At 40.2% G+C, this 27,970-nt stretch overlaps 2 protein-coding genes across 4 annotated transcripts in view; one reads left to right on the top strand and one right to left on the bottom strand.

Annotated features, from left to right (window-relative positions):
- UBP1 (upstream binding protein 1) overlaps positions 1-25,740 on the bottom strand; it is a 35,887-nt gene extending 10,147 nt beyond the window's left edge. Inside the window, exons 1-8 of one of the 3 annotated variants that reach the window (XM_066322394.1) lie at positions 25,109-25,740; positions 15,821-15,972; positions 9,690-9,766; positions 7,485-7,590; positions 6,780-6,886; positions 5,453-5,605; positions 5,185-5,295; positions 4,545-4,652 (exon numbers count right to left, since the gene is read on the bottom strand). In XM_066322394.1, the coding sequence (XP_066178491.1) occupies positions 4,545-4,652; positions 5,185-5,295; positions 5,453-5,605; positions 6,780-6,886; positions 7,485-7,590; positions 9,690-9,766; positions 15,821-15,972; positions 25,109-25,221 (927 nt within the window). In that variant the 5' untranslated portion in view covers positions 25,222-25,740. The remainder of the gene's footprint in view (positions 1-4,544; positions 4,653-5,184; positions 5,296-5,452; positions 5,606-6,779; positions 6,887-7,484; positions 7,591-9,689; positions 9,767-15,820; positions 15,973-25,108) is intronic. The other 2 variants (XM_066322384.1, XM_066322405.1) reach the window with 2 other exon arrangements.
- FBXL2 (F-box and leucine rich repeat protein 2) overlaps positions 1-27,970 on the top strand; it is a 411,994-nt gene that overhangs the window by 62,179 nt on the left and 321,845 nt on the right. The gene's annotated exons all lie outside the window — the stretch shown is intronic.

Raw genomic sequence — 27,970 nt, 5'->3', positions numbered from 1 at the left:
AACAAGAATGCCTTCCAGCAATTAACCTGAGCTGATTATGCTTTTGGAATCACTCTCACACAGAAATGTCCTGCACTTCACAAACTGGATTAAGCAAATGCCTGGATACCAAATCCACTAACACTACAAAGACTAAGCAAGGATGTGTTTTCTTTTCCAACATCCTGCATGATAATTCTGGATTGAGGTGGATGAGGGGGGGTACAAGGGGAATGGATCACAGAAAGTGATAGCTAAAACCACTACTGCTTCCCTGCAAAAGCACCTGCCATTGTCACTGTTAGGGACAGAACACTGAACTTTATCCTTGTGGACTGATCAATCAGGATTTTTTTTATATTCCTAACCCAGGACTGAGTTAACCAAAGGACATTCAGGAAGCTAATGATACTAATACAGAAGTCCCTGACCAGTAAAAGCAAACCTAGGAGAAAATGTCACCCTGTCACAAGGAAGCATTCAACTCTGTAAAAAGCCATCACAGAACAGAAGGAAGATCGGCATGGTATCTTTACCTGTAATAATTAATATATATTGATGAACTTACCAAGACGTCTTTGAGGTCCCAAGACTAAATGCCCCCCATTACTAGCACACTGATACAATATTACTGATACTACTATACTCCAGAAACTATGTCTTATTTTCAAATGTGGATTAATTCAGAAGGAGAAAACTATTTTGGTTTCAGATATTTAACAGCCTTCTGTAAAGACCATGAATTAAGTTTTACTGAGTTAAAAAGAAATACAGGGGATCTTTCTAAATATGGCTTAATCAGATTTAGGATATATAGCATTTAAACTCAGAACATTCTTAACTGCAGAGGAATTGCAAAAATCTCAAGTTATTCTAAACTATGGTTTAATGTAATATCCATTCCTACATCCAATACACTGGAATTTGCCCAAATTCATGCCTTACAAGAGAGTAAAGCTGAACCCTGGCAAAGAACTCCATAAGATATTCAAAGACCAAATAAACAGGAAAGCAAAATACAAAACCAAAATAGAGTAAATCGAGTTTTTTCTCCAATTTATGCTTAATATATACTTGGGCACACAGCACCTCCTTAGAGAATAAATCATCAATTTTTTTATGCATGGTATGGAGCTTTTTCAATCTTTCATATCTACAACTTAACATTCCAATTTATTTCAAGGTCAATACTGCCAAGTCTTTTAACTTCCATGTGTTCTATAATCAGCTCTATCTGCAAAAAATGACCATGTGACCAAGCTGAATCAATTTGTAGTTTATACATTCTAGCTCGTGTCATATAAAACATACTACTATAAAAAGTCAACCAAAACACCGCAGACAAAAAAGTGCAAAGGCCCAACTACCACAACACAATTTTTCCTGCTTTTACAAATTCAAAGCAGCGGATAGAAACCAGTGGGCTTTTTCCCCTTTTTCATTAGGTAAGACCTGATTTTTATATATGATGGGAGAGGAAAACAAAGTGCCTCTTTCATAAAGTGGCCCCTGAATGAAGATCACAATATATGCAAACATCCACTGAGGTCCAGAAGACAAGGTTAAAACTGTAGCCTTTTACATCTACAGAAGAAGTTAATGCTCCATAGCGTGAAGAGTCTAAGGAGCAGTTTAACTGTGTCCTGTCTGTTCGGACAACACAGAGAGAAACACTGCAGAAACTGCAGTGAATGCACTGAATTTTGATATATCAGGTGAAGTCAGAGAAGTAATGGAAAAGCTTATCTAGATGGCATTCTTATGAAAATAAGCGATAAGGGAAAGATGAGTGATGGTATTTAGGAAAACAAAACCTCGGTTCTTTGAAAAAACAGAAGAGCAGAGCAGATCATTCAGAAAGGAAGCTTCACCAAATTCCTTACACTGTGTTAGAAAGCCATATGAATTAAACTGCAACAAAAACACATTAGATTCAGTGTTGTCTGAAGGAAGCACTGTAAGAAATTAATCTGTCCAAATCCAGTTGTGACTAAGATGGAAATGATCACATAGGAGACAAAAAAAGGCAAAAAAAATGTAATATCTAACCAATAGAACAGCAGAATCTTGGAGGAACAGCAGAATCTCAATATACAAAATGAGATCCAAAAAGCAAATAATGAAAGGTTTGGTTAGGTGTAGCAGGAAGGTAAGAATTCACAGCTTTAAAAACTAAGAATTATAGACTGGATCAATATTAATTACTGGAATTCAAGAAAAGGTAACAGACTACTATTTCTGAGCAACTAGTAAGCAGCACTGATAAAAGAACAGTCAGCAGTCTTAACTGCATCTAGTAAAAATACATTCCAAACAATTCTGGTTTGGTTTTTTACTGTAATAAAGCTCCTACAGGACATGTGAAGTAAAAAGATCCATCATACAGAAATACGTAACATGTGAAAGAGTGTCCATCTCATACTTCAACATAGGGAAACACTTGCTGCGTCTCAGCACCTCTGTGACAACAGTACCTCACACATGGAACACTTGATCTGCATGTCTGAGGGAAGCCTGAAAACAGCCAAAGTTGATGGCCACATTTGGGAAGACAGATTTGCAAGGACAGAACTGCTACTGTAAGTAGAAACATTTATCATCCCTGTTCATATTTACAGAGCCCACAAAAATGAGCCTGTCTGGCAACAAGAGAAAAAGGTCAATGAATTAGCCTTCAAGATGTACATCAGATATTCCTTTTCTACATCAAGCAAACAACTTCTACACTTAATTTCTATAGCTAAACAATACTGAGTGCATAACAATAACAAAGGCTTTACTGCCAATACAGAAAAAACAGTGTTTCTTGGTATTTTTTATGGGCTTAGTGATTTCAAATAATTTTGCTAATGATAAAAATCATTGTAATGATGGAAATACAATGTGTTAAAATTTGCAAACAATACCAAGTTAGCAAGGCTGAAAAGATTTCATCCATTATGGATAAAATTCAAAATGGTCTCAACGAACTGACCAAATTATCTCAAGACAGCATTTTATTACAGGCAATCGAGAAACAGGAATAGTGAGCTGCATGATTAAGAGAACTAGAAAGCTGTACATAGCTGCTATTCAAAATAGGCTCTGGATCATTATCCTTTATGTGCTTTGGGAAGGACATAAGAAGTCCAGTACTGTCCTATCTAAGCTCTTCTTCACTACAATTAAGGTAATGCAGAATTAAGGTAATTCATAGAAGCTTAGTATTCCAGGAGATTGTTAAGGAAAGGTTAGAAAACTTCTAAGTATGATTTAGCTAGTTTGTCTACTCTGGAGAATGGATTTGTCTTATCTGTTAAAAAAGGCCTCTCTATTATTCTTCCTGTATGCAACAATCATTCAATGAAACACTTGCAACAGCAAGAGAAGAGCAAAACACAGAAATCTCTCCAAGGACAAGCTTCAAAAGACGCTTTCTAAGCAAAAGTGATAAAATTCTGTTTTCTCCTGCCTCTCCCCTGGGGCCAGCTGGAACAAGTAAAAGAATGCAGTGCCACAAAATTATAAAGGTGCACCTTATAAGAAACAAAACAAAAAAGAACAAAAACCAAAAAACCAACAACCAAGAACAGCAGAGGGTAAATTCAGACAGCTCAGTGCATACAACAGTTTTAGGAGCACGAAACAAAAAATCCAAATATCCTCCAAAGAACCCATCTGACTAATACTGCTTGTTCCTTCCCACTCAGTTACATGGATTATAAACAAGAGGCATACACTAAAGTATTTTACAACCTAAATATAAAATCTTATATATGCTTTTCACAGATCAGAAATACGAACCAAATCATGCCTGAGGGACAGAAGTAAGAGAGTCATTGCTTAAGCATTGCTGGGAAAGAGCTTCAGCACAGTATGCTGTTCAAAGAACAGTCAAATAATGGCCTTCCACAGTCACATTATTAACTGACATTTAAACTTGCCAAATGAAAGATGTGGAATTATTCCTCCTTGAGGAACAGCATTTAAGAAATCTAAAATGCTAACCCTTGGCAGGATGACTGCACAGGACATATGTCAGGGAAGGTACAGGATATATGTCAGATTCCCTCTGAGGTGCACAGGCAGGGTCAACATAACACACATCATGAAGATGAGCTGACACTTCTGAACTGCGTTAAACTTGCTTGGAGAACAGTATGTAGCTGGCTGAAGGAAAAATCACTAACAACTATCTGCAACACGACATGGCTTTTTAAAAATACCAATGTACATGAAAACTTCTACTGAATATAAGTACAAATAGGAACAAACCACTAAATTTCACTGTTCTTACTTCCACTAATTAGACATGTATAGCAAACAAAATGCTATTTCATCTAAAGCCATATAAACTGAAAGCTCTTGACTCAAGTTACACAGTCCCTCTGCAACAGTTTAAGTGTTAGATTTAGGAAGGATTCCTTTGCTGAAAACAAACATGGAGTAAATTGGGATACACAGAAGTGAATGAAATTAAGATACAGCAATCAAAGTATTTTTACTTTATATAATGGAAGTTTCTCCTATATCTAACACTGCACAAGGTATCTTGTATAATCAAAAGGTAAGCAGAAGTCCCTTACACTGCCTCGCTTTGCCAGAGAATCACCGTAGTCTGCTGGCAAAGTCCGCTTGCTGGACTTTTTCTGCTCATGTTCAACTGCATCTTCAATTATAGGCTCAAGCCTCATCTGGACAAACACCAAAGATGTGGATCAATTTCTTTTCATTATACAGTGAGGAAAGATCTAAAAGCCTTTTAAAAACTTCTGAATTATTTAGAAAACTGCATAGAACTCACTGATGTTTAAATAAAAAACTTAATGAGGCTCTGGCCTTAAATTCAGTAATCTCTGAAAAATAGACTTTGAAGCTCAAATTTAGTAAATAAACTTTAAGAGACCCCCCCCACCTTTTTTTTTTTTTTTTTTTTCTTTTCAGTTGCAAGATTTTGAAATCTCTGTCAAAAGTCTTGCTCAAGGGTTTGGTCAGTGTTCAATCCAAAGTGTGTTTTAATACAGCATCTCTTGAATATCTAAATCCAAGTTTACTAAACAAAATCTTAAAATTGAATGTTGCTGATTGCTGGACAAGTTTGTCAAATAAAATGTTTATCTCTATACAGAACTAATTCTTCCCCAACCCTTCAGAAACTGCAGCTAAGTAATGTGCTGTATGTCTGTATATTCTCCTCAGTCAGCACATGCAATTTCATTTTGTTACCTCTGTAAGAACTGTGGTGTCATATGAAGGCTGATACTTCTCTTTTTCATGTGCAGTTCGCTTTTCCATCTTTTCTCTGTCTGTTTTCTGTTTTCTGTCTGCTCCTTTGGGCTAAAAATGAACAGTTATGTGAACAGGAACGCAAGTGGAAAATGGTTTTATAACTGAAATCTGATCTCAGACACGAACTGTTACAAGCAATACAGTTAACATTTTCTCATATCTTTATGAGAACTTCGAGACTTAAGGATCTGTTTTCTAATGTTACCTTAAAAACTTTGATTTGACAACTGGCTGAATGCAGATGATCTGTATATTCTCCATTTTCAGTCTGTTTAAAGGTGTCAACCTGAATCCTAAAAGGAACTCCTTTCTCTCCTCCGTGTTTACGAGGGGTAAATTCAGTGCTGATACAATGTACCTGAAAAAAAACCAATGACCAAACAAAAAGGACCCTCAGAAGCATTTCATGCATAAATTTTATTATATGTTACCTACATCACATGAACAGTTTCTTTTAAAGAATACAGCAAAGCTATAAAAGGTCACTGGCTGGAAGAGCTTTTCACCTCATGAATCCTCGTCGCCGAGTATTTTCAAATATGCCCAACTGCTTTAAAAGTCCACAGATCTTTTAATCAGTGTGTAATTACTTCGGCTGCTACATCAGAATGAACAGTGTTTATAAACTATTAAGTCCCCATAAGGGTATCTAAGGAGAAAATCAGTGCAATAGAAGGAATTATGAACAATCTCACTGGACAGTGCTCCCAATTTTTTTTGCTTCCTTACAGAATTTTAAGTGAGCATTTAAAAACTGAACTGTACTGGCATAATATCAATTCCATTTTCAGTCTGTTATTTATTCTAAGGAAATGCATAAACCAATCTACTCTTACTTTTCTCACAGTTCTTCAAGATGACTACATTTTAGCAATTATGTAACTCTTACTAAGAAAAGTATCTTTTATTGTACTAGATCAAAGTTAATTTACTGACAATACAGAATTTCACCTATTTTGACAGGCAGAGTAAGAAATGTTGCTGTCTGAAATTTTACAAGTATACTTTTTTAATAATAAAATCAGATCTGAGACAAAAGTAAGCAATGTGAATATGAACATTCCATCTAAATAATTTCCAAAGAAAGCATGCTCAGTTGCCCTGAATATCAAATACACAAATAATAGAATTCCTACAAGGAAGGCTACTGACAAAGTAGGAAACATCTTGGAGTGTCTGATTTAAAACCCTTTCCTCATAGGACAATACTTTTAATTTTGAATCCTTAAGCCAAGCTTCTGCTGAAAGTAGTAGGAGGAGCTACTGAGAGGAACATAAATGAATTCTTATACTTTGTAAAACCGAATATTTTAACTACGATAGCTTTCTTCAAAGAGTCTTTTGAAGGCTTGTAATTTAAATTTTTCTATAAACTCAAATTAAATAGAAAAACCTTATCAAGGAACTCTACTGGACCTGTGAACCCATATTTAATGGCCATTCCACAAATAATAAACCTTTGTAGTTCATGTATACTGCTGTTTGTGACCTGAAAGGCAAACATGGACATCCAGTCAAATAAAGTTTCAAACCTGAATAAAAGCAGATGTACATTTTGTTGGATCCCATAAAAATTCAACTGCGTTGAGCTGGCTTGGGTTTGTCTTGATATCAATGACTCCAACAGACATTGGAATATCTATTAAAATAAGTAACATATATTTCAGAACAATCATACAGTAAGTAAACACGATAAATAAATCGTAATGTACCATCAGCATACACAAGATAGGATGGAAAAATGTGGGCTTTGGTGGCTTGACTAGTTTCTTAGGACTGATACAAAGAATCTCAGTAAATTCAACATACAAAGTGCTCAAGGTTTTGGGTGCTTTTTCACTCTCCCCACCCCCCCACGCTGCCACTCCTGAGGTTATGCACCAAAACGATCACATTACGCAAAGTACAGAAACCACGTTGGCACCATTTTCACAATCTAAGATGGAGTTACTTCTGTCTGTGGTCCCCTAATCACTGCAATACTTGGCAATCACAATTAGAAAGATTATTAAAAGTGCATGGCTGCAGAGTTGCTATCTTGCTTTTAGAGCACTTAAAAGCTTAAAATGAATGTGGAAGTGGTAGAAACATTTATACTCAAAATACACACTGTGACAAAGCAGCATCCAGAGATCTGGTCTGTCCTTTTTCATCAGCCTCAGCACAAGTGTGAACATGACCAATCAAAATTTGGAAATCAAAGTCCATATAGTGTCAACAAACAGATGCAATTATACCTAAGTCAAGTAGTCTGTCCCCAGGGCGGTTCCACTTCCAACCCTCTAGCTGCTGGTGCTCAGTGTACTGCAACCTTCTATCATGGAACACAACTCTTATAATGCTCTAACAAAGGAGAAAACAAGCCTGTTATGAGTCACAGAGTCACTACACGTTTGGAAACAGCCTAAAGATAAAGTACTAAAACATCCCAAAATAGCCACAGTGCCAATAAATACATATTTAAAGCAAAAATTTGGCAAGCATCAGTATCCCAAAATATTCCAGAACACAGAAATAGAACCAAGCAGCAGGGGATACTTGAAAATGTGGTAAAAATGCAAGGGAAATACACTTGATTGGATACTCTAAAGGTCACTATGAATTACATATAGTGAACTAAGCAACACTGGCAGTATAGTATCAACACTGTGTAGGCAACACCAAATTATTTTAGAAAGCAAACACCGAAGATTTAATTTATTATGAAAAGTGGTGAATATTACTTGATCATTCTTTCACTGGGAATTCTGTGAACTTTTTTTTTGTAGGACATTTTAAGAAATAAAATAGGAAATTCCCTTTGTTGTACTTATGAGATATTTACAAAACATCTATGATTTTACTTTAAAGAATTAAAAAGTTCCACGCTTTCTCAACTACTCTAGATGAAATATTCATCCAGAACAACTATAACATGACTAACTTTATTCAGCTAGAACCAATTATCTAACAATATTTTTGTGGGCAGTTTTGGTACTACTAAATGAATGCACATATAAAACAATTTATTAGCAAGAGGCTGGAAAAATACTGTACACATTGATTGTTACCCAACAAACAGAATGTAGACAGATTTGCCTTTTTTTCCCCATTCTACAGTCTTCCTTGTATTAGCAGCAGCTAAAAGTGTCCACAAACCTCAAGAACTGTTAAATGGATTGCCTCTTCAAGATGGATTTCACTTCCTTGGGTTTAGTTCAAAGATAATAGCAAGCAAATGTGTGTGTGTGTACGTACATGAACAAACACACACACACACAAAGGCACCACTCCTTCTGCACTGCAAACTGGCACATTTGGAACTTGGAAATATCTGCAGCCACCCTCACCTCCATGAAATAATTTCTTTGGTAAAATACTGGTAGATTCCAACATTTCATGTCCAAAATGGAAAATTAATTGATGCAGCATTACAATACCTTCCTATGGGAAAACTGACTTCTCTAAATTTTTACACTGCTTTTCCCTATTGTACCTATCAAATGACTCATCACCCACATACAAACCTAGAGAATTACAGGAGACACCCCAAGTCTACAAGGAAATAGCACCTATGGGGGGCACAATAGTCCACATGCTTGTTACAGCAAGTTACCATGTAGGTAGTAAAAAGTTTAATTACAGAACTCTCAAATCCCACTTTTATGCTTGTGCTTTTATGCTTGTGAAAAGATCTCTGAACAAGCATCCCACAGACAAATAAGAAGGTGGCCTAGAACTATACAAGCAAGCCAAAGTTCACGAATTACACAGCCCTAAGCCGGCAGGTAAAGATTCAGCCTTGCACAGGCACACTGTTCCGGTGCATTTATCAGCACTAGTTTCAAAATGACTTCGAAGTTTTTCCCTTCTTTCCTAATACCTGAGTATGATTTTTTTGAGAATTCAATAAAATCAATAACCATCAGGTGCTTAGAAGAAAAATCCAAACCCCCTCAGCAGTTCTTTCAATAATCTGTACTCCCAATTGAGTAATTTTTCAATTTGCCTCATTTCCATACTCCATACAATACCTCAGATCCACACTTTCTAGTAACACTAAAGCACAAGGAGACAAATCTGGAACTGAGGAAAGGGGCTCAGCTATGGAATAAACTGCTCAACAAGCAGCAAAATTAGAGATCCATTATCCTATGGCTGTATCTCCAATATCCCACTACTGCAAAACCCACAGGTTGGCTCCATGTGTTTTCTGTAATACCTCTTAAGAAACAGGCTTGCAATACCTCCACGTCTATCGAAGTGATCCTCTACCTTCCCCTCACCTCTCCTAATCATTTGAAATGGACAATGTGATGGCTCAGACTGGATACAAAATCTACAGACAACTATCTTAAGCTTTGCAAAAATGCTTGGGTCTTCAGTGCACACAAGCATGCACTGGTTACTTATACCCAGTTACTTATGTTTTAGTAACACTTATCTAGTGAACTTAAATTCACCTTCACCAGTTTTCCATTGATCTCTGGTATGTCTCCAGCTTTCCGATTATCGAGCATTCGGATCTCGTAGGACTGACCTTTAAATAGAAAAAAATTGCATGGGTAAAAGAGTAAGAGCAAAAGGCTATTTTGTGTTTAGTGCATTTAGATTAGCTTTTGGTTCACAGAACATGAGAATACCAGTACCTGAAACCTGAGTTTGCAAGATCCAGATAGCAATGTGCACTTCACAACATGCAAATTAACAAAACAAAGTGACACTTTTTGGTCCCCTTAAAACAAGAGATATTTTCAAAGTTTAATTATTTCATTTTGTGTAAAGTGTAAGTCCTTGCTTCTCTATTTTTTTTTTTTTCTGAAAAACATTTCAAGGCTGAATTCCTTTCTTTTTTAAAACTGCTGAATGGCCACATACTGAGAACCATTAACTGGTCTTCCAAAACAAACTCTCACAGTTTTCATAGTTTTTCCAAAACATAAACACTATTCTCCCATGTATAAGTTTGTCCCTACACCTGTTGCCTTTGTATGATTTTTATGCTTTGTACATTTCAGAAACAGAGCCCTTTAAAAGAGACTGTTACTGTTTATATCAACGGTATGAGCAAACCTTCTTTCCACTGAACATGATAAACTGTTGTGTTTCAAAAGAAGCAAAGCTTGTAGCAATTTATTTAATAACAAGGATTTTTTTTCCTTCCAGCATGAGCAGCATATATTCATTTGCAAAACATCTTCACTAAGACGAAATGCAGTACAATCATCACCTGCACTGTGTCCTTCAGGCTACCTTTACGGTGCAGTGTATAACACATTTATGACATTCTGACCTGCCCTAGAAGGCAATAACCCTGTGAATGAGCAAATCATTTCCTCATCTCCTTTCACTTATCAGAGACTGATGTTACTTCCAACTATGGAGAATTTCAGGTTGGTTTTTTTTGCTTGAACACAATAAACATATTTATGTATACACTCTACACATGTAAAGGCTTTCTTTACCCAAGCAGCACGTGAACATTGATACAGTCATTGATGATGTAAATCCATATGAAATAGATGTTCAGCTAGTGCAGCTGAGTAAATAATACATAATTTCTCCTCCTATATTTAACAGGAGGAAACTTTTCCTGTTAGTGTGATTTATTCAATTACCCATGTTATTCTACTCACACAGCTCTAACATCTAAGTTCAACTATATTTAAAGTCAGCACATTTTTAGATCTAGCAATGTTAATAAACTTCAAGTATTTCTCTGTTCTCATTCAACATTTTTAGGGAGGTAGGGAGGTGGTTGAAGAAAGAAGTTCTGATTGTTTCTTCAAGAGGTGTGGCTAACCTTTCATAGGTACAAAATAGTATTAAGACAGTGGATTTGATAAAGGCAAAAATCAAAGAATATGGGACTTGAAAATGTAAAAACAGCTCTGGAAAATTTCAAGACAGAGGAACAGATACATTCCATTTTGGAGTTCTGGACATGTAGCTGCTCTGAAAGTGTGAAAAGCACCACAGCACTGATTTTTGTCATCTCTACATGAGAGCTATATCCACTACTTTCTCTGCTCTTCCCTGGAGAACAGCCAGAGGAGCAAGGCGACACAGGCTACAGACAGTAACTATCCCCTGGTTCACACTGAATCTGTAGTAGCTTCATTCACAAAAAATCTCACAATGTTCAAGTTGGGAAGGGACTTCTGGAGATCATCTTGGGCAATTTCCCTGCTCAAGGCAAGGCCACCTACAGTCAACTGCCCAGCACTAATCCTGGCTGCTTCTGAATATCTCAAAGGATGCTCATCCAGACCATACTTCATAAGCTTCTTTGTAAAGACCTTGTGAGAGAAACCAGCAAAAGCCTTACTGAAGGAATCACTTGTAAACAACACCTACTACACACTCTCCTTGTCTATCAAGCCACCCAGTTTGTCATAGACATTTATCAAGCTGGTCAGCATGATACCTCCTTGGGAAATCTGTGCTGACTCTTCCTGATGATCTTGTCCTTTATGTACCAGGAAACAGTTATCACGAAACACTGCTCCACCACCTTCCAAGGAAGTCTGTAGTTGCCTGGCTCCTCTTTTTGAAGATGAGAGCAACATTAGCTTTCATGTAGTCTCTAGCACCTCTCCTAGACACCAAGATCATTAAAAGATTATCAAGGGTGGCCTCACAGTGACACAGGCCATTGCTCTCAGAACTTGTGGGTGCATCCCATCAGGACATGCAGATGTGTGTATGTTCAGTTTGCTTAGGTATTCCCTGACCTGTTCTTCCACCAAGGGTACATATTCCTTGCTTCAGACTTTCCCCTCATCTCTAACGCCTGGGATTCCTAAGTGGTACCAGAAAAGACTAATCCCAAGAAGGCATTCAGTACTTCACTCTTTTCCATGTCCCGTGTCACCATGGCCAAGGTCCTGTTCAGCAGGGCACTTTCAGGGCTTCCTGTTGCCATTTGTGTACACAAGGCCATCTTACTTTTGACATTCCTCACCAGATTCAGTTCCAGGTGGGCATCAGCTTTTCTAATTGCAACCCTGAAAGCTTGGACAGGATCTCCGTACTCCTCTCAGGTTACCTGTCCCTGCTTCCACATTTTGCATGCCTGTCTTTTGTATTTGAATTTCCTTGCTTACACTCATAAGCCTCCTGCTATTTTTGCCTGACTTCTTGTTCACTGGGATTCGGTGCACTTGAGTTTGGAGGAGCTAATCCTTGAATGTTAACCAGGTATCTCGGGCCCCTCTTCCCTCCAGAGCTGTATCCCATAGGACTCTATTCTCCTGAAGTTCAAAGATGAGATCTTGGTCTTCTGCCTTGCTTCTTCCTCTCAGGATCATGAAGTCCACCATCTTGAAGGCAGACAAGCCTGGCTGACCTTGAAACTTCCAATCCCAGTGAGCCCTTCCCTGTTTCATGAAGTACAGCAGAGTGATCCTCTATCACTTGGGTCAGGAAGCTGTCAATCAGCACTTTCCAGTAACCTCCTGGGTTGCTCATGCCCTGCTGCACTGTGCCTGCAGGAGACAACAGGATGCTTGAGGTCCTCCTACAAGGATCACAGCCTGCGAATGTGAGGCTACTTCCAGCTCTTCAAAAGCATCTCATCTACTTATTCTTCCTGGTTGGGTGGCCTACAGCAGACACCCACTACAATGTCATCCATATGACATAATCCATCCATAATCCTTACTCGTAAGAGTTGAATTGGAACATCATCCCAGGCAGAGCCACAGACATTCCAGCTGCTCTCCCACACAGTACTTAACCTCCCCTCCCTTATCCTTTCGCTCTGCCTTTATTAAGAGCCAATATCCCCACACCGTAACACGGCACTCTGCAAGCCATCCCATCAAGTCTCTGTGTTCCCAAGATCACAGAGATGTCTTAATTCCTCATGCTTACTTCCTATGCTGCTTGCATTACTGATATGTGTGCATTTCAGAGGCACCTCATCATGCTGACTTAGCACAAAGGGCTTTGGTGTTTCCCTGGAATGGTGCTCTACAGGCACTTACTTGCTCACATCCAAATGCTGGAGATGACCCTGTTTAAGCCTCCTTTTATTGATGCTGTGTTCCCTTTCATGCTCTTTGCTTATCAGCCATGCCTATCACTCCCTCACAGTGCTGCTGTCAGTCACTTTCTCCTTCCCTCACTGCTCCTACTTCAAAGCCCTCTTTACCAGGTCAGTCACAAGCTGGCAAAGGTATCTTCACTGTCCTTTCTGGGCTGGATCCTATCGCTCCCAAGCAGTTCTTTGCATTCACAGAGCTTCAAGCTTTGCAGCACTTTGGAAATCAACCTAAAGAATGCTTCCCTTTTAAAAGTAATTCTCTTCCATACCACTTCTGCTATTCCATATACATCTAACTGGACAGCAGCCAACTCAAAACACTGTCCCACAACTCCAGTGTGTTTTCAATGGACCCATTTAACAGATTTCACAGTAAGAACCCTGCAAACCCCTGACCAACCAACTATCATTGCTCCAAGATCTGAACTTCTAGAATCAGCTTCAGCTGAACATCTAATCACATCAAATATTCCTTTAGCTCATACAATATTGTAGTTGGAACGAAAACATCAGAACTGAGTACAACAGCATGCTCCTCGTAGTACTACGAAAACCTCAATCACATGACTAGAACATCAGCTAGATGCTCCCTGAACTCTGAGTGACACTCATAGCTAAACTAATTAAAATACTTACTGACAGAGGGTAAAGTCAGGGCTTGTTTAAGTACTGCCTTAGGAAATGTCACCACAGCTTAGAAGACAGGGCAAATGTTCCCACTGCTTCTGATATTCCCAAGCCAGGAATCTGAAACAACTGCTGACAAAATTCAAAGGGGTACTTCCTCTTGTAAATTATTTAAGGCAAGACACTGCCTGAAAATGAGGACAAACCTGAAACCAGATATCTGAATAACTAGGATGTAAATCACTCTTTTTGCTAGAGGACTCAATATAACTCATTACACAAACATACCTATCAGCACAACTCAGTGTTGCAGACTGATCCTAATTTTAAGCTGCCTTCAGTATGAAAGAAATCACGTCTCCCAACATTACTCTTACGTATCACAGAATCTGCTGAGTTGGAAGGGACTCACAAGGATCATCAAGTCCAACTCCATCCTGGCCCTGCACAGGACATCCCAGGAGCCACACCATGTGCCTGAGAGCATTGTCCAAATGCATTTTGAACTCTATCAGGCTGGCGCCGTGACCACTTCCCTGGAGAGCCTGTTCAGTGCCCAATCACCTTCTGGGTATACACATATACACACACTAAGAGCTCGTAGAGAAATTTTAATGAAAAGGCCTTAACTTAAGCAATAAATGTAATGTCCTTCTGTCTGAAGTAGTAGCACAGAAAGGGGACTGTGAAGTCTATTTTTATTAAAGGAAAGAGTGTACTAATGCCCTCATTTTCAACATCAGGAGAACTTACCCAGGACACTGAGAATCACCAAAACTTCTTTGCCAATTAAATTTTTATATTAAAAGGTATTTTCAAGGACAGATGAAACATTTCTAGTCATTTTAGACACTGTCACTTTAAATGGTAAGCTCTTCTCAGAAGCAAGACAGCAAGCACTTTCCTCCTTCAGCCTGCTGCCTTGTGCTCTGTCTTCAAATTATAGCATAGTCTATTGAGATTTTGAGTCAAAATCTACAAGGTAAAAAAAGTTGAACTAGATACAGGATTGGAGATCCTAGGGCATTAGAGCCAGAAGAGGGGGATGAAGAGGTGGGAGGATATGAAGGCATTGATATGGTCCAAAACAAATGATAAATGATTTTTGAGTTCAGAATGCTACCTGACCAAACTTTGGACACCTGTGTAATTTTCAGAGGTGAGGAAGGTTTTATCATATGGCAGTGACTACATTCAGATTATTTTACCCAGCAATCAGTGCTCTTTCTAGGAAGAAAAAAATCAACTGTCATGCAAATTAAAACCCAGGAATAAAAGGGAAAAAAAAAAACCAGTCTGATTCATGTGAAGTATTTATCTAGTTAATTTCTGATAAACGTATACAAACTCCAAAGGTAACGGCACTGGTGATCATGTTCAAACACAATACAGTTCTGGACAGATATGTCTAGATAATTTGAGAGCAATTACAGTGGTCTTTTCTGTCCAACATATCAGGGGCTGACATTTTGACATGTATTATGAGTTTTGAGGGCTGTTTGTGTGTACATCATGCAAACATCCAGTTAACTTGCTCTTATCAAGTTTAAACAGAAATGCCAAATTAGTCCTGAATTTTCAGCTATTACCACCTGAAACTTGTCTCCTAATCACTGGCTTGGTTTTATTCGGGGCTGGAGAGGGGCAACACACAACAGGAAAAAAACACCCAAAACCAAACCAACAAAGGAAGAAAGAGCCCACTCCCACCAGATTCCAAAGGGAAAAGTAACACCATACAATAGCTGTGAATCTACAAGTTGGAGAAAAAATACTAGTAAGGCATCCTTACAACCTCAATGTCCACAAGCTCATTTCTGACATGCATTTCTTTTGGATATACACACAAGTATCAAAACATGAAATACTATTCTAGTTGCGGACTTACACCACAAGCTGCATTCACATACGTATACCAACCTTGATTCAAGTATGTGAGAGTTTCATCATATAATTTTACTGCTGGAGATGTTGCAGCACACATAACATACTGGAAAGGTGGATGTTTGGTCTCATTTTCTTGTGGAAGGCTGGAATCTTCCTGTTTGAAAATAGGCAGCGCCAAAACATCACTGAAAAGAATAAAAACAGGTAACTTTGAGACTGCTGACCCTGTTTTGATTGAAGTTAAAGAAAAAAAGTTATTTGTAACTTAAAAAACCCCACAATGACATACATACAAAATTTTGTTACTCATTTTATTAGTAAAATCTATACGAGCAATATCCAAAACATTTTCCACCCAAACTTTAGGCTAGGATACATAAACAATACCATGGGACTTGAGCAGACAAACTGTACGCTGATCATCTGAAAACTTAATCTTTCTTTCCTGTCTCCACTTAAAAAATTAAGCTCTCTCAACTTTTCACCTGTCAACACAGCCAAGCTTGCCTAATAAACATGCAAATGAAAACAAAGCCTTAATTTTCTTCTTTGAAATAATGTATTTCCCAAAGTAAGTTACCTACACTGTGAAAGTATCTCTCCTCATTTAGTACCATTATATCTAACCTATTAATTCTGTTGACATTGCTAATCTTTTCTTAGACTTTAGCACAGTGATTAGCTCAAAAGATTAAGCAGCACATTCACAAAACATAAGCTATAAAAAGTTTATGGAAAGATTCACTAAACTTATCTAAGATTCACAACCATCAGAAAAACTTTGGAAATGCTATGTTTCTAGAGAATAAAGAGCAATCCATGTTGTCCACAAGCTGTGGTAAGAAAGACAGTTTCACCACAACCAGCAAACACATCTTTGGCTTTCTACAGAAATTAGTAATCTGTATTAGTAATAATCTTCCTTGTATACAGAAATCCTTCATAAATTAAACTCTTAAAAGAGTTTCTCTTGCACTGCATTTTCTTCATGATAAAGTCATCTGTATAACCATGCAACTTTCTTTAAAAATGTTTCTAAGTGAATGAAGATCTCACACCACCTCACCTATTTAATTTTTAACCAACATTTATCTTGTTTGTATCTCTTGCACTGATCACAAACGCAGATTAAATATATTTTGTAAAACAATTATAAATGCCTGTATTGCACCACTATTTATATGTTGTACCCTAAAATTTTTGAAGTAAAACTGTTCCTCATTTCGGCAAGAGTCTGTTTTATTTAAAGAAAACTCTATTAATTCCTCCTGAATTCCAGCTCATACCTAAAGAATCAAAAGAGCGTATCATAATAAATTCAAAAAACGAGACAACAGCCAATATTTTTGTGTCACGTAGGGTTAGAACGTAAGACTTTGTGTACTTAGGTCTTAGATATGCAGAGTGCAGGTGGGGCACCCCAACTTCTTCTCAGAGTAAGTGACACATTCTGTTGGGGATGTCACTCCCCAGGCTCTACCTGGAAGATGTTATATTGAATAAGAAAATGTTTATGAAGGGTGAATAAGTCTAAGAAATTTGTCTATACCTTGTAGAAACTCTAGTGTCTCTCCCAAAAAACAGTTAGAATTAAAGAGACCAAAAAAAAAAATACTCATGCAGGTTCCTCTTCACTAGGAAGAGACCACAGGACATGCTACAAAGACTGATGTAAGCAGGTCAAAGCAGTACACTGTCCAAAAAGGCATTACAAGCCTACTGAACTGTGTCCTAACTACTTCTGATGCCATCTCCCCAAACTGGAGCGCAGAGAAGATTTAAGTAAGTTACAAAGGAAGATGTGAAATAACCACTTAGGAGAAGTGGACACCCTTAAAAGAGTTTACTTGTACAGAGACAAGGATCTGTGAGTAGGACAGCAAAATCCATAGATGAGTGACTACTCCTTAAGGCTGACTCAGAAGAAACGAGGATCTGCTTCAAGCCCCGATGCCATCAGGAGGGCAGCAGGAGCAGCCCAGCACAAGAGGGAGTGCTGTGACAAGCAAAGGGAAGCATGGTCCCAAGACAAGACTGCTACACCAGGAATCCATGCTCACCACACACTTCAGCATCCAAAACACAAGTGCTTTTATGAGGAGGAACTTAAAAATGGCAAGAACATGGAAACAATGGCAATGTTTAAAATAAACACATGAGTCAAAGTGCAACAACCAAGGCATGAGTAGTATCTCACCAAATAAATCACCTACAATTCTTGACTAAGTTCTGCAGCACTTGCCTTTGCGTAAAGAGAAGTCTTTTGTGCATTCATGAAAAATACCTTTAAAGCCTTCATTTTCTACTCACAATCTGAAGTTAAAAATGTAGCTGGTCTGGCTTAAGAAAGTGGTTACAAAGCAGTTAATTTGTGGTTACAAATTACTTAAGAGACAGGCACTGGAAGCCTACAAATGCACCTATTTAGGCAGCTTTAAACCAGCTTTTGCTGATACTTACAAATAATGATTAACTGCCACTGCAGAAGAACCAGGAAAAATAAAGACATCCAACTCTACAACCCCACCATTTAGCTGTAAAGAGAGCATAATGTTCATTCTCAAATGCCACCATTCCAAAAAATACTCCAGAAGAGAGCACAAGGCAATTTTTTCTTATAAAGCTCTTCGCGGTACCAGCACATTCCAAAGGAAAAGACAAGCCAATGCAATGTAAACTCCTTTCTAGAGCAACTTTAAATAAATACCATTTAAATAACATTTTGATTCATTCACTTGCAAAGAATGAAGTATTGGTGGTTTTTGCATTTCAACATACACTCTTTCCCCATCTAAAACCAGATTAAAGCTGCAATTAAAACAGTCAATAAGGTGTGAGTAAAGTAATTCAAAGTAAGACCTGAAGTATCAGTTTAAATAGGGACTAGCTAAATTTCACAGCAGCAAGCATTTTCTACAAAACAAAATTAATTGCAGCACAGCTGAAGAAAAGATGCAGACTGCTCACAATGGGAAACAGATATTTAATATTTTTAACAGTGCTCTTTACTTAAGGTAAAGATGATAAACTGCACATAATACATGCTAGTGCGTCAATCATTCTCAGAAACTGTGGAGATGCTAAATCAGTCTTTTTACCACCTCTAATCTTATACTGATTCTATTTTAACACCCAACAAAACTAAAAACAAACAAACCCCAAAGAAATCCCACAAACACACAAAATACAAAGAGATCAGCCTTGTCAGTTCCAGCCTTCCTCCCCTCAGATCCCCGTTACATTTTCTGCCTTTATAATGAGCCAAGGTCCCAGCAGGACAAATCATCTGCCCACAGTCAATCCCTGGCAGCCTCCATGCTTACCTACAGTTATGTAGGTATCCTTTAGTCATTTTCCTACTCACCTGGTGAAATCTTATTTTTGCTAGGCCAGTACAGATTAAAGACAGGGACTTGTAGTGCCAGCTTTGCTTAAGTTATTTCACACAGCAAAGAACCTCTTACCTAAATTGAAGGGCTCACTGGCAGAGCAGCCCAGATAGAGGAAAAGCTAGTTTTCCAAAACAGCTACTGATGAAATGATTTCAGACTACAGGAGAACAGAGAGCTTGAAGAGACTGATTCTGTTCCTTTTTTGCCATTGTTAACCTCTGATTTTGTGAAGTAAAGATCCATTTACTTCACTTGTCTCATTTAAGTGAACTGTAGAACTACAAGCAAGTTGATGTATGGCCAAGCAGTAATGTTTCAAGGGACAAAGTAGCATCTTCTGTTATATTTTTTGGTATCATTTGAGAAAGTCTATCTACCAGGGTTTCCTCTCCTGATGGAAGGAATTCTGAGACCAAGTTTCTGAAACTATTAGTTCTAGTAAGAAAAGTCTTATCTTAGTTCCTCAGCATGTGTTATCTAAAGCATTCAAATGAAAGTCATTCTTTTCTTCCTATAAGGAGGAGGAAAACTTACCCAGAAAAAAAACCCAACAGAAACAGTCTTCATTACACCACAAATGCAGGCAGCAAACCTATCCTCCAACACAAGTCTGAGCTACCTGTATGCTACAGAGGTGCATACATGAAATATCACCCTACAAACAAAAGCAGGAAGGCTTAGAAGAGGAAGCGAGGTGGGTGTTACCACTTGAAGCATCCAGTGGGATGCATCACTTGTGAGAAGGGGTCCTGTGTCATGTAGCCTACATGAGCACAGTACATAAAGACCAAGAAAAATGTAATTTATCCCCCCCCCCCATGCTTGTGAAATGTGTTTGTAAGCCTTCAAAATCACCCTCCTTAAATATTTCAAACCTTCTTTCCACACTTTGTCCAAAGCATTAATAAAAAAACAACTCTAACATAGAGACACGAAAAACCCCTCCCTAATAATAGGGTCAAAAAATAAATTAAGAACTTTCTGTCCTTACAAGAACAGGAACTACTATGTCCACAAAATTCAAACAACCGATGTTCCATCAATCATCTGCCTTATCTATCTTCTGGACTGTATACTTTTGGGTGTGAGTACTAAAGCATCCCAAGAACACACAGGTCTGTTGAAACTTTAAAGCATGGTTTTTACGAGGACAAATACCTTTAAGAAAATTTTTTCTTAAGCAGTATTTGAATTAAGAGTCATGATCTCAAGGCCAAACTGTTCAGAGGTACAAGCAAGCCATAGGAAAATGTAAGGCAATGGGAGACCTGGTACTTCCCAACACTTTCCCTGTATCCACAAATCAAGTCCGATGTGGGGCAAGAATCCTAGAATTAATTTATGGGGAACAATTTCTCTGCAGCAGCTGTCCAAGAAGATGTCCAACACAAATGAGAACCAGGTGCAAATGTCATGCTGTTCCTGGGAATCCCACAGACCATCACACAGAAACTCAGATGGAGAAAGGCTTCAGTTTAAGGGGGATCTGGCACAAAATACATGAAACCACCAAAGAAAGAAGAAAATGCCAACAACCTAAACGTTCCTACCAAGGAAAAGAAGAATGTGTCCTTCCTACCAAGGAAAAGAAGAATGCTCACCATGACAAATCCACGGTTCTGCATTCACTGCTCCAACACAGGAGGTCAGGCAGCCACTCCAACATGCAGCAGCTCCAGTACAGATGGCTCCTACACAGGAGAATGCCTGAAGAGCTGATGAAGGCAGACCTGCTGCCCTGCTCTCAATCTGGTACGTCCATCCAACATGAGAGGGGACGGGGGAACACTGAAGACAGTTCTGTACTTTGAAGTCTTTTCCTTAAAAATTAAACTGGCCCCTGACTTTTTTAATGTATTCACGCACTCAACTTGGAAGAAAACAACAACAAAAAAAACCAAACCCAAGCCAAAGTCAACAATCTAGAACATGAGGTTTATCTTTCAATGGGTTTTATCTGTGGCAACAAAGCAAGGAGGCTTAGGTTTATCGATTCACTTTTTCTTCAAACACGTATTTCCTGACAGGTATTTACATATTTGTGTGCTTGCACAAAGAATCAAGCTCCAATTCTAATCAGTACCTGACATTTTATTTTAGAGTCAATATGTGAGCGAAAATTTTTTTCTACAGTGCAATGCAAAAAAGAAAAAAAAATAGAACAGACCACTACAGCAGAGGCTTCATAATGTACTCTGCAGAAAACACTTCATACATCTAAAAATGAAGAAAAAAAATCAGGATACCATCAGTAAGCATTTCTCTTTCAAAAATCCAATATAACCAGCAGTAGAGCCTCAAAAAGAGTGGGAGACATTAGGTGAAGCATAAACAGCAATTTTGTCTGTCATAACATAATAGCAGCCAAAAAACAGGGCCTGAATGAGATAACTCTTTTTTGGATTTGCACAGCAACTATGAAGTTAAGGCAGTAACTGTCACAATCAAATCATGTTTATCAGAAGCCAAAAAAGGCTGTTAGGGACCCAAAAGCTGTTAGAAGACAATACTCTCCCTCTCCTCCTGAAAAGAGAGCTGTAAGTTGTAAGGCCATGTTCCCCCAACTCCTGACTGAGCATCTCAGTGTTACTTCAGCCTGAACTGTGCTGAGAGGTGGTACACAAAGTCCTCTCACCAGCCAAGGCTCTCCACAGCACAGCGAGGAAACAGTAGGCTTTCCTTCTTTTCAGTCAAGGTAGCAGATAGCTGCATTCTCCAAAGACACTAAAGTGTTTGGGAGATGCAGCAGAGTCAAACTGACTTGATTCTCCAAAAATGGAGGATGGTCTGATCTGGTCTTTATAGTCTTTTGCAGAGATTTTTCCATTTCAGAACCAAAAGTCTTTTATTTAGTTTGATGAACTTCAGGTTTTAACCTACAAATATATACCACAACAGCTACTCCTGAAATGATAGGTTCTCCGTGACAGGCTTGAATTGTAGCACTACAAACACCATTGGAACCGTAAGCATTTAAATAAACCCATACACTAAGCTTTCAAATTACACATAAAATTATGCATAATCATAAGTCATAATCACAAGTCATTAGGGTACTTGTCTATTAATGTTCAATTTATCCAATTTATATTGATTTATTAATCAAATAATTCAATGATGAAAAATGGAATTCTGCTAGAAAGATGACAGGTAGTTCTTTGAAACTTGTCTTTTCAATTAAATCGCCTCCATTTTTTGCACCTCATGGCAACCACCAGTGGTTCTCAAAAGTACACAACTATTATTGTGTTACCAAGGGTATATGAGGGATTCATAAGAAAACCTGATGGGTGCCATTTTCAACTGAAATTGACATTAACTCCCCTAAATTAACTCAAAACTCATTATCAGTGAAGGGTACAATTTTTTTATTCAAGTTTTGGGGCAGGTGTTATCTGGCAACCGTTACTATCAATTCAATTTAATTCTGTGATTATAGGCAGTTTCTTATTGCATGAGAAGGTGCTAGAACAGCAACCAGAAAAAACAGGTTTCAAAACTTTCTAAGTTTTTAAAACTATTTAAAACCATGTGAATCTGCAAGGAAATTCAGGAGGTGCTTGAGCTGCCTTCTAACGAAAATCCTCCAATGGAGTGATGATCAATGAACATGTGCAACTTCCTCAGGAAGGATAAACACAGCAGTAATGCCATATATTCTACCTAAGGGCCTTGACTTATCATCCATCAGCTCCAGGAAGCATCGACTCCTTTATATACAACCCCAACAGTTAAAAGAATTACATGCAGATCTTCCTAACAAAATCTAGGGGGCACATACCTTGAGGAGCTCTCCCAACACTCTCATCTAGGCAATATCTCTTTTTTTTTTTTTTTTTTTTTTGGTAAGTTTCTATTAGCACACTGAACAGTGACAGTATCTCTTCTCTTCGTGCTCTGCCATTTCTCTTGGTTTTCTCCTTTCCTATCACTTAACAGGCCATAATTTCTCTGAAGAAGAAATTTAACCAATACATAGAATAACTTACATACATGCCAAGAATCACTCTGAATCCAGCAAACACTAATGGCAATTAGGTGCTCTCTTTAACTATGGGGTCTATGATTAAAGTCACAAATACTACCACTGCGTATGTTTTCCAAAAATACTCTGCAGACCAAGTGTGTAACAAGATTCAAGACTAATATATAGCTTAGCTTATACAATATTACTTTTTAAATGCTGTTTTTAATGGCTACAACTCCTTCTGTTGTAATTCCAAATGTCCTAATAGGCAGGCACATGCACCAAAAAGTCACTCAAGACTGCTGCCCACCGTAACAGGATGATATCACCAGAAAAAACAATCCATCCAACAACAGTAAGGATGATAATTCTTAGATAATTGAGTTCCTAAAAACTGAAGTGCATGCATTACTGGGATGAGAAATGAAGTTATGAAAACAGGGGAAAATATAAAAAAAACTAACAGTCAAACTGCAAAATTTTTATTTATAAGAGATCCTAGAAAGAAGCGAATCAAGGTAGAAAAGAGCAATTCTTGCACACGAGCACATGCATTTTCCATTGGTGTCTGCGCTTAGAACCCACCCAGGCAAAAACCACACAGCTGCCCAAAAAAACTGGCACACCACTTCATGAGATGAATGTCTGAAGCTTTGGTAAGACAGAAACGGGATAGAAGTGAGATAAAAGCCAGAGAAACTGAATATAAAATCAGGAATATTCTTAGCAAGAGAGATGAATCACCTTGTTCTCTGAACTGGCAAGTTCTCAACGTTATTTTTAATTAAAAAATACCCAACCCAACCAACCAAAACACAACCCAAATCCCACACAGAGCAAAGCCACTACCAAATACACGTCCCACCATAAACCCACTGAATTCACAATACCAAATACTATCAGAGGGGTCCTCATTTCTATCTAGCAGAAGCCCTTTTTCCTAACTTCCAGCAAAGACACTGCACTTCCAAATATTTCACCTGGGAAGTACTGCCTTTAAAGTATACATAATAGATGAAGCTTGTGGTCACCTGCAGGTTTCACTTTTCCCTGTCAGAGGATGAGCCTTTTTTAAAGACTAGGCCATCAAAACTATCGAACACAACTGTTTTACTTCTCCAGACTTAAAAAACTGACAAACCCTTTCGAAAACCTTGGACTTAAAATGTCTGTCGTTGTCTCCAAAACAGTTTCTTTTTCACACTAGGTCGTCACTCAAGAATCCACACATTCTGCCCATGAGCGAGCTAAAATTTACTCAAACAAGTACAGTTTTAATTTAGCTTCGAAAAGGCACATCCAAACGCTATTCAAACACTAACTTTGTAAAACCTGGAAAACAAACAAAAGGTAAGGAAACCAAGCTGACTACGAACAGAGAGCTACAAGGCAAAAAAAAAACCACCTCCCATCACTAAACACATACTACATAGAAAAAAACCTCATCACTACACAGAAATACAGAACAAACAGACTGAATAAAGTACAACCATACCACCACCTTATTAACTACAACATTAACCTGGTCGAGAAAAACCATTTTTATATCTGGCAGGAAACACCTATTGTTTGGCACGAAGAACTACGTTTGTCGAGCGTAAGATGACCACAGTTTGAAACGTGGGGTCCGGTTACAGCCCGCAGGGACAGGGAAATGTCAGTTTTCGGGCTGGGATTTCGCATATAAAGGGAAGAGCACCCCAGCGCAGGCAGCTGCCCGCCCTTCCCGAGCGGCCACCTGCCAGCAGCACGGGAGGGCAGGGCGGGAGCACCCCCGGCACGTGCCCACCCCTCGGGAAAAGCTTTCGGGATACAGAAAAAACACAGGGGGAAAAGGAGAACCCGCGGCTCCCGCCCGCGCAGCCTCAGCCTGCCCAGCGGCACGGGCAGGGCTGCGTGGCCCAAGGAGGCCGGCGGGGAGGCGGCAACCCAGCGCCAGGGATCAGCTGCGGGGCGAGTTACCTCATGCTGTAGGCACCGGCTCCCAGCTCCTGCCCGATGCCCGAGAGGCTGGCGTCGAAGTCGTGCACCAGCCCGGACTCGATCACTTCATCCATCTTCAGCACCCACGCCATGTTCCGCCGGCCCCGCCGCGCTCCCGCCGCGGGAGGAGCCGGACGGGGCGGAGCCGCTCGCACCGGAGCCGCAGGGAAGGCGGTGCCGGGCAGGCGGGGAGGCTGGAAGAGACGGGGGGAGAGGGGGGAAAATGCACGTGCGGGGCGGGGGGACGGGGGCGACTCCGCGCTCAGCCCCGGCGGGGCCCTTTCCTCGCGGCGCGAACAGGGCGCGGGGTCGCTCTCAGCATCCTGCGCCCGCCCGGCCGCCGCGGGGCGCTGGGGACCGGGCGGCCGCCGCCTCCTCCTCCTCCGACCGGACACTGCCCAGCGCCGCCGCCGCCGCTCGTGCCGCCGCCCGAGCTCCGACCCAGCCCAGCGGCGCCTCCCGCCGCATCATTCGCAGGGGGGAGGCTGCGGCGGCAGCGGCAGCACCGCGGGCGGGCGCCCGCCGGGGAGGAGCCGCCGCCGGAGGTCACGGCCGCCCCGGGGGCTCGCGCCCGCCGCTCCGGCGCGTCCCGCAGCGCCGCCGCCGCTCACGACAACATGGCGGCGGCTTCCACCCCCGAGCGCTGCCGGGGCGGTGCCTGCCCGCGCTCGGCGCCGCCGATTGGCTGGGCCCCGCCGGGAGAGCTAATCAGGGGCGGGCGCGGAGGGGTGAGGGGGAAGCGCGGCCAATGAGGGGCACTTCCTCACGCCAGGTGACGTCAGCGCTGACGAGCGCGGGCGATCCCGCGCCTCCTCCCCCGGCCCGCGGCATGGCGGGAGCGCGCCCCGGAAGCGGCGGCGGCCGGAGGCGGCGGGGCCCGCCGGGAATGGTGCTGTGGGCCGCCGGGAATGGCGCTGCCGGGAATGGCGCTGTGGGCCGCCGGGCATGGCGGTGCCGGGCGCCTCCGCCGGGCCGGGCGTGGCCCTTTTCGCTCCCCAGTTGTCAGTTTGTCCCTTGTTCTGACCCAGAGGCTCCTGAGCGGCATTTTAAAGACTTTTATTCCATTTTCAGTCTCATGCGAAGGGTGAGACAAAATATATGTTACAATTCACGCCATCCTAATCAGGAGCCAAACTATTTTCCAATTACAATACATTATAAGCGCTGCTTAGCCTATCAGCTTTTGCCACACAATGCTGCTACTGCCTTTTAAGCCAATATAAATATACCCCCCGAGTAGTGGGCCCTACTACAATACATCTTTGATAGTTCTGTTTCTTCAAAATGTCTATTTGCAAGACCATCATTTGAAACTTGTTTCTAGTTCCATTTCTCTCTCAACAAAGTCTGTCCTATTCCATGGCCTTTCTAAGTCAGCCTGTTTTATCTCCGAGTTTGCGTACAGGTGCCTACTATGTGAGCCTTCTCTCCGGCTTTAAGAATTCTCTTAAAAATCCATTTCCCACAGCCGGTGACCTCCGGGGCGGTGGCTGCCTTGAGGAGCCGGGTTCAGTGTGAGGTGTGTTCCTTCCCACGGCTGGGGGGCCTGGGATGAGAGAAGCTTTAAGGTCCCTTCCCAACGCAAACATGCATGGTTACTTTTTCCAGAGAACACTGAGGAGCCTTCCCAGGAAACCACCCAAACCTCACAGAGTCACTGAATGCTCTGAGCTGGAAGGGAACCTCAAGGAACACAAGGGTGAGGTTGGAAGGGACCACAGTGGATCATGCAGTCCAACCCCCCTGCTCAGGCAGGGTCATCCTGGAGCACACGGCACAGGATTTATGTCCAAATGGTTCTTGGTTATTTCCAGTGAGACAGACTCCACAACCTCTCTGGGCAATCTGTTCCGGTGTTTGATCACCCACACAGTAAAGAAGTTCTCATATTCAGGTGGAACTTCCTGCGCATCAGTTTCTGCCCACTGTCTTTCTCATCCTATTGCTTGGCTCCACCAAGAAGAGACTGGCCTTGCCCTCTTGACACCCGCCCTTCAGACAGTGACAGATACTGATGAGGCCCCTCTCTATTCTCAGAAAAATCCCCCTCATATTTAATAATTCAGAGAATACTTAGGTAATTTTATGAGACATTTCATTAAAATCTTACGTTTGGAGAACAAACTACAGAAAAACTACAGACTGTAAAATGTATACTGATGCCATAGCAACATGCTTAAAGTACAATTGCACAAGTTTTGCAAAAGATAAAGCAGGAAGGCCCTAAGTTCATAAATGGTTAACAAAATACTAGCTGTTGTTCAAAACGTGCATATGGCATCCTCAGAGAAAAAGAGAGGTATACAGACCATGATTTATGATCTTTAAAGGCAGTTTATAAGTTAAAATATGACTGCCATCTTCTCAAAAAAAAAAAAGAAAAGAAAAAAAAAAGCTACTGGTGTTTTTCCCGCTGTAATTGCTGTAAGAGTTCTCTGGCTGTCTGGGTACAGATGAACAGTTCATCTTCATATAAGAGGAAGCTTAGAAAAAGTGAAAGTTTTGAAGAAGCAAGGGTTTGTGGAAAAGTCACTAACATTGGCACTAGCTACCATGTTACACCTTTTAGTGAGAAAAACTGAAATTACTACAGGCAAAATTCCTCTTTTAAGCCTGACAAGATGACAACAATACCCAGGCAGCAGAAATAACACAAACCCACATTTTTGTAAGTTTTACAAATGAAGGTTTGTGGGAAACAAAAGTAGTGCACTTTCTACTTCTGACAGATAAGACAGAATCTAAGACCAGAGAAGCCATATACAGTTTGATTTATGCATAGCTAAACTGGTTTCTCTACTTACTAGACCTATGCTAACATAGTTACATAGCAGTTACAAG

The sequence above is a fragment of the Sylvia atricapilla genome, chromosome 1 (assembly GCF_009819655.1).
Source record: "Sylvia atricapilla isolate bSylAtr1 chromosome 1, bSylAtr1.pri, whole genome shotgun sequence".
NCBI lineage: Eukaryota > Metazoa > Chordata > Aves > Passeriformes > Sylviidae > Sylvia > Sylvia atricapilla.
The sequence above is the reverse complement of the archived record's forward strand: the minus strand, read 5'-3'. Positions and strand labels throughout refer to the sequence as shown.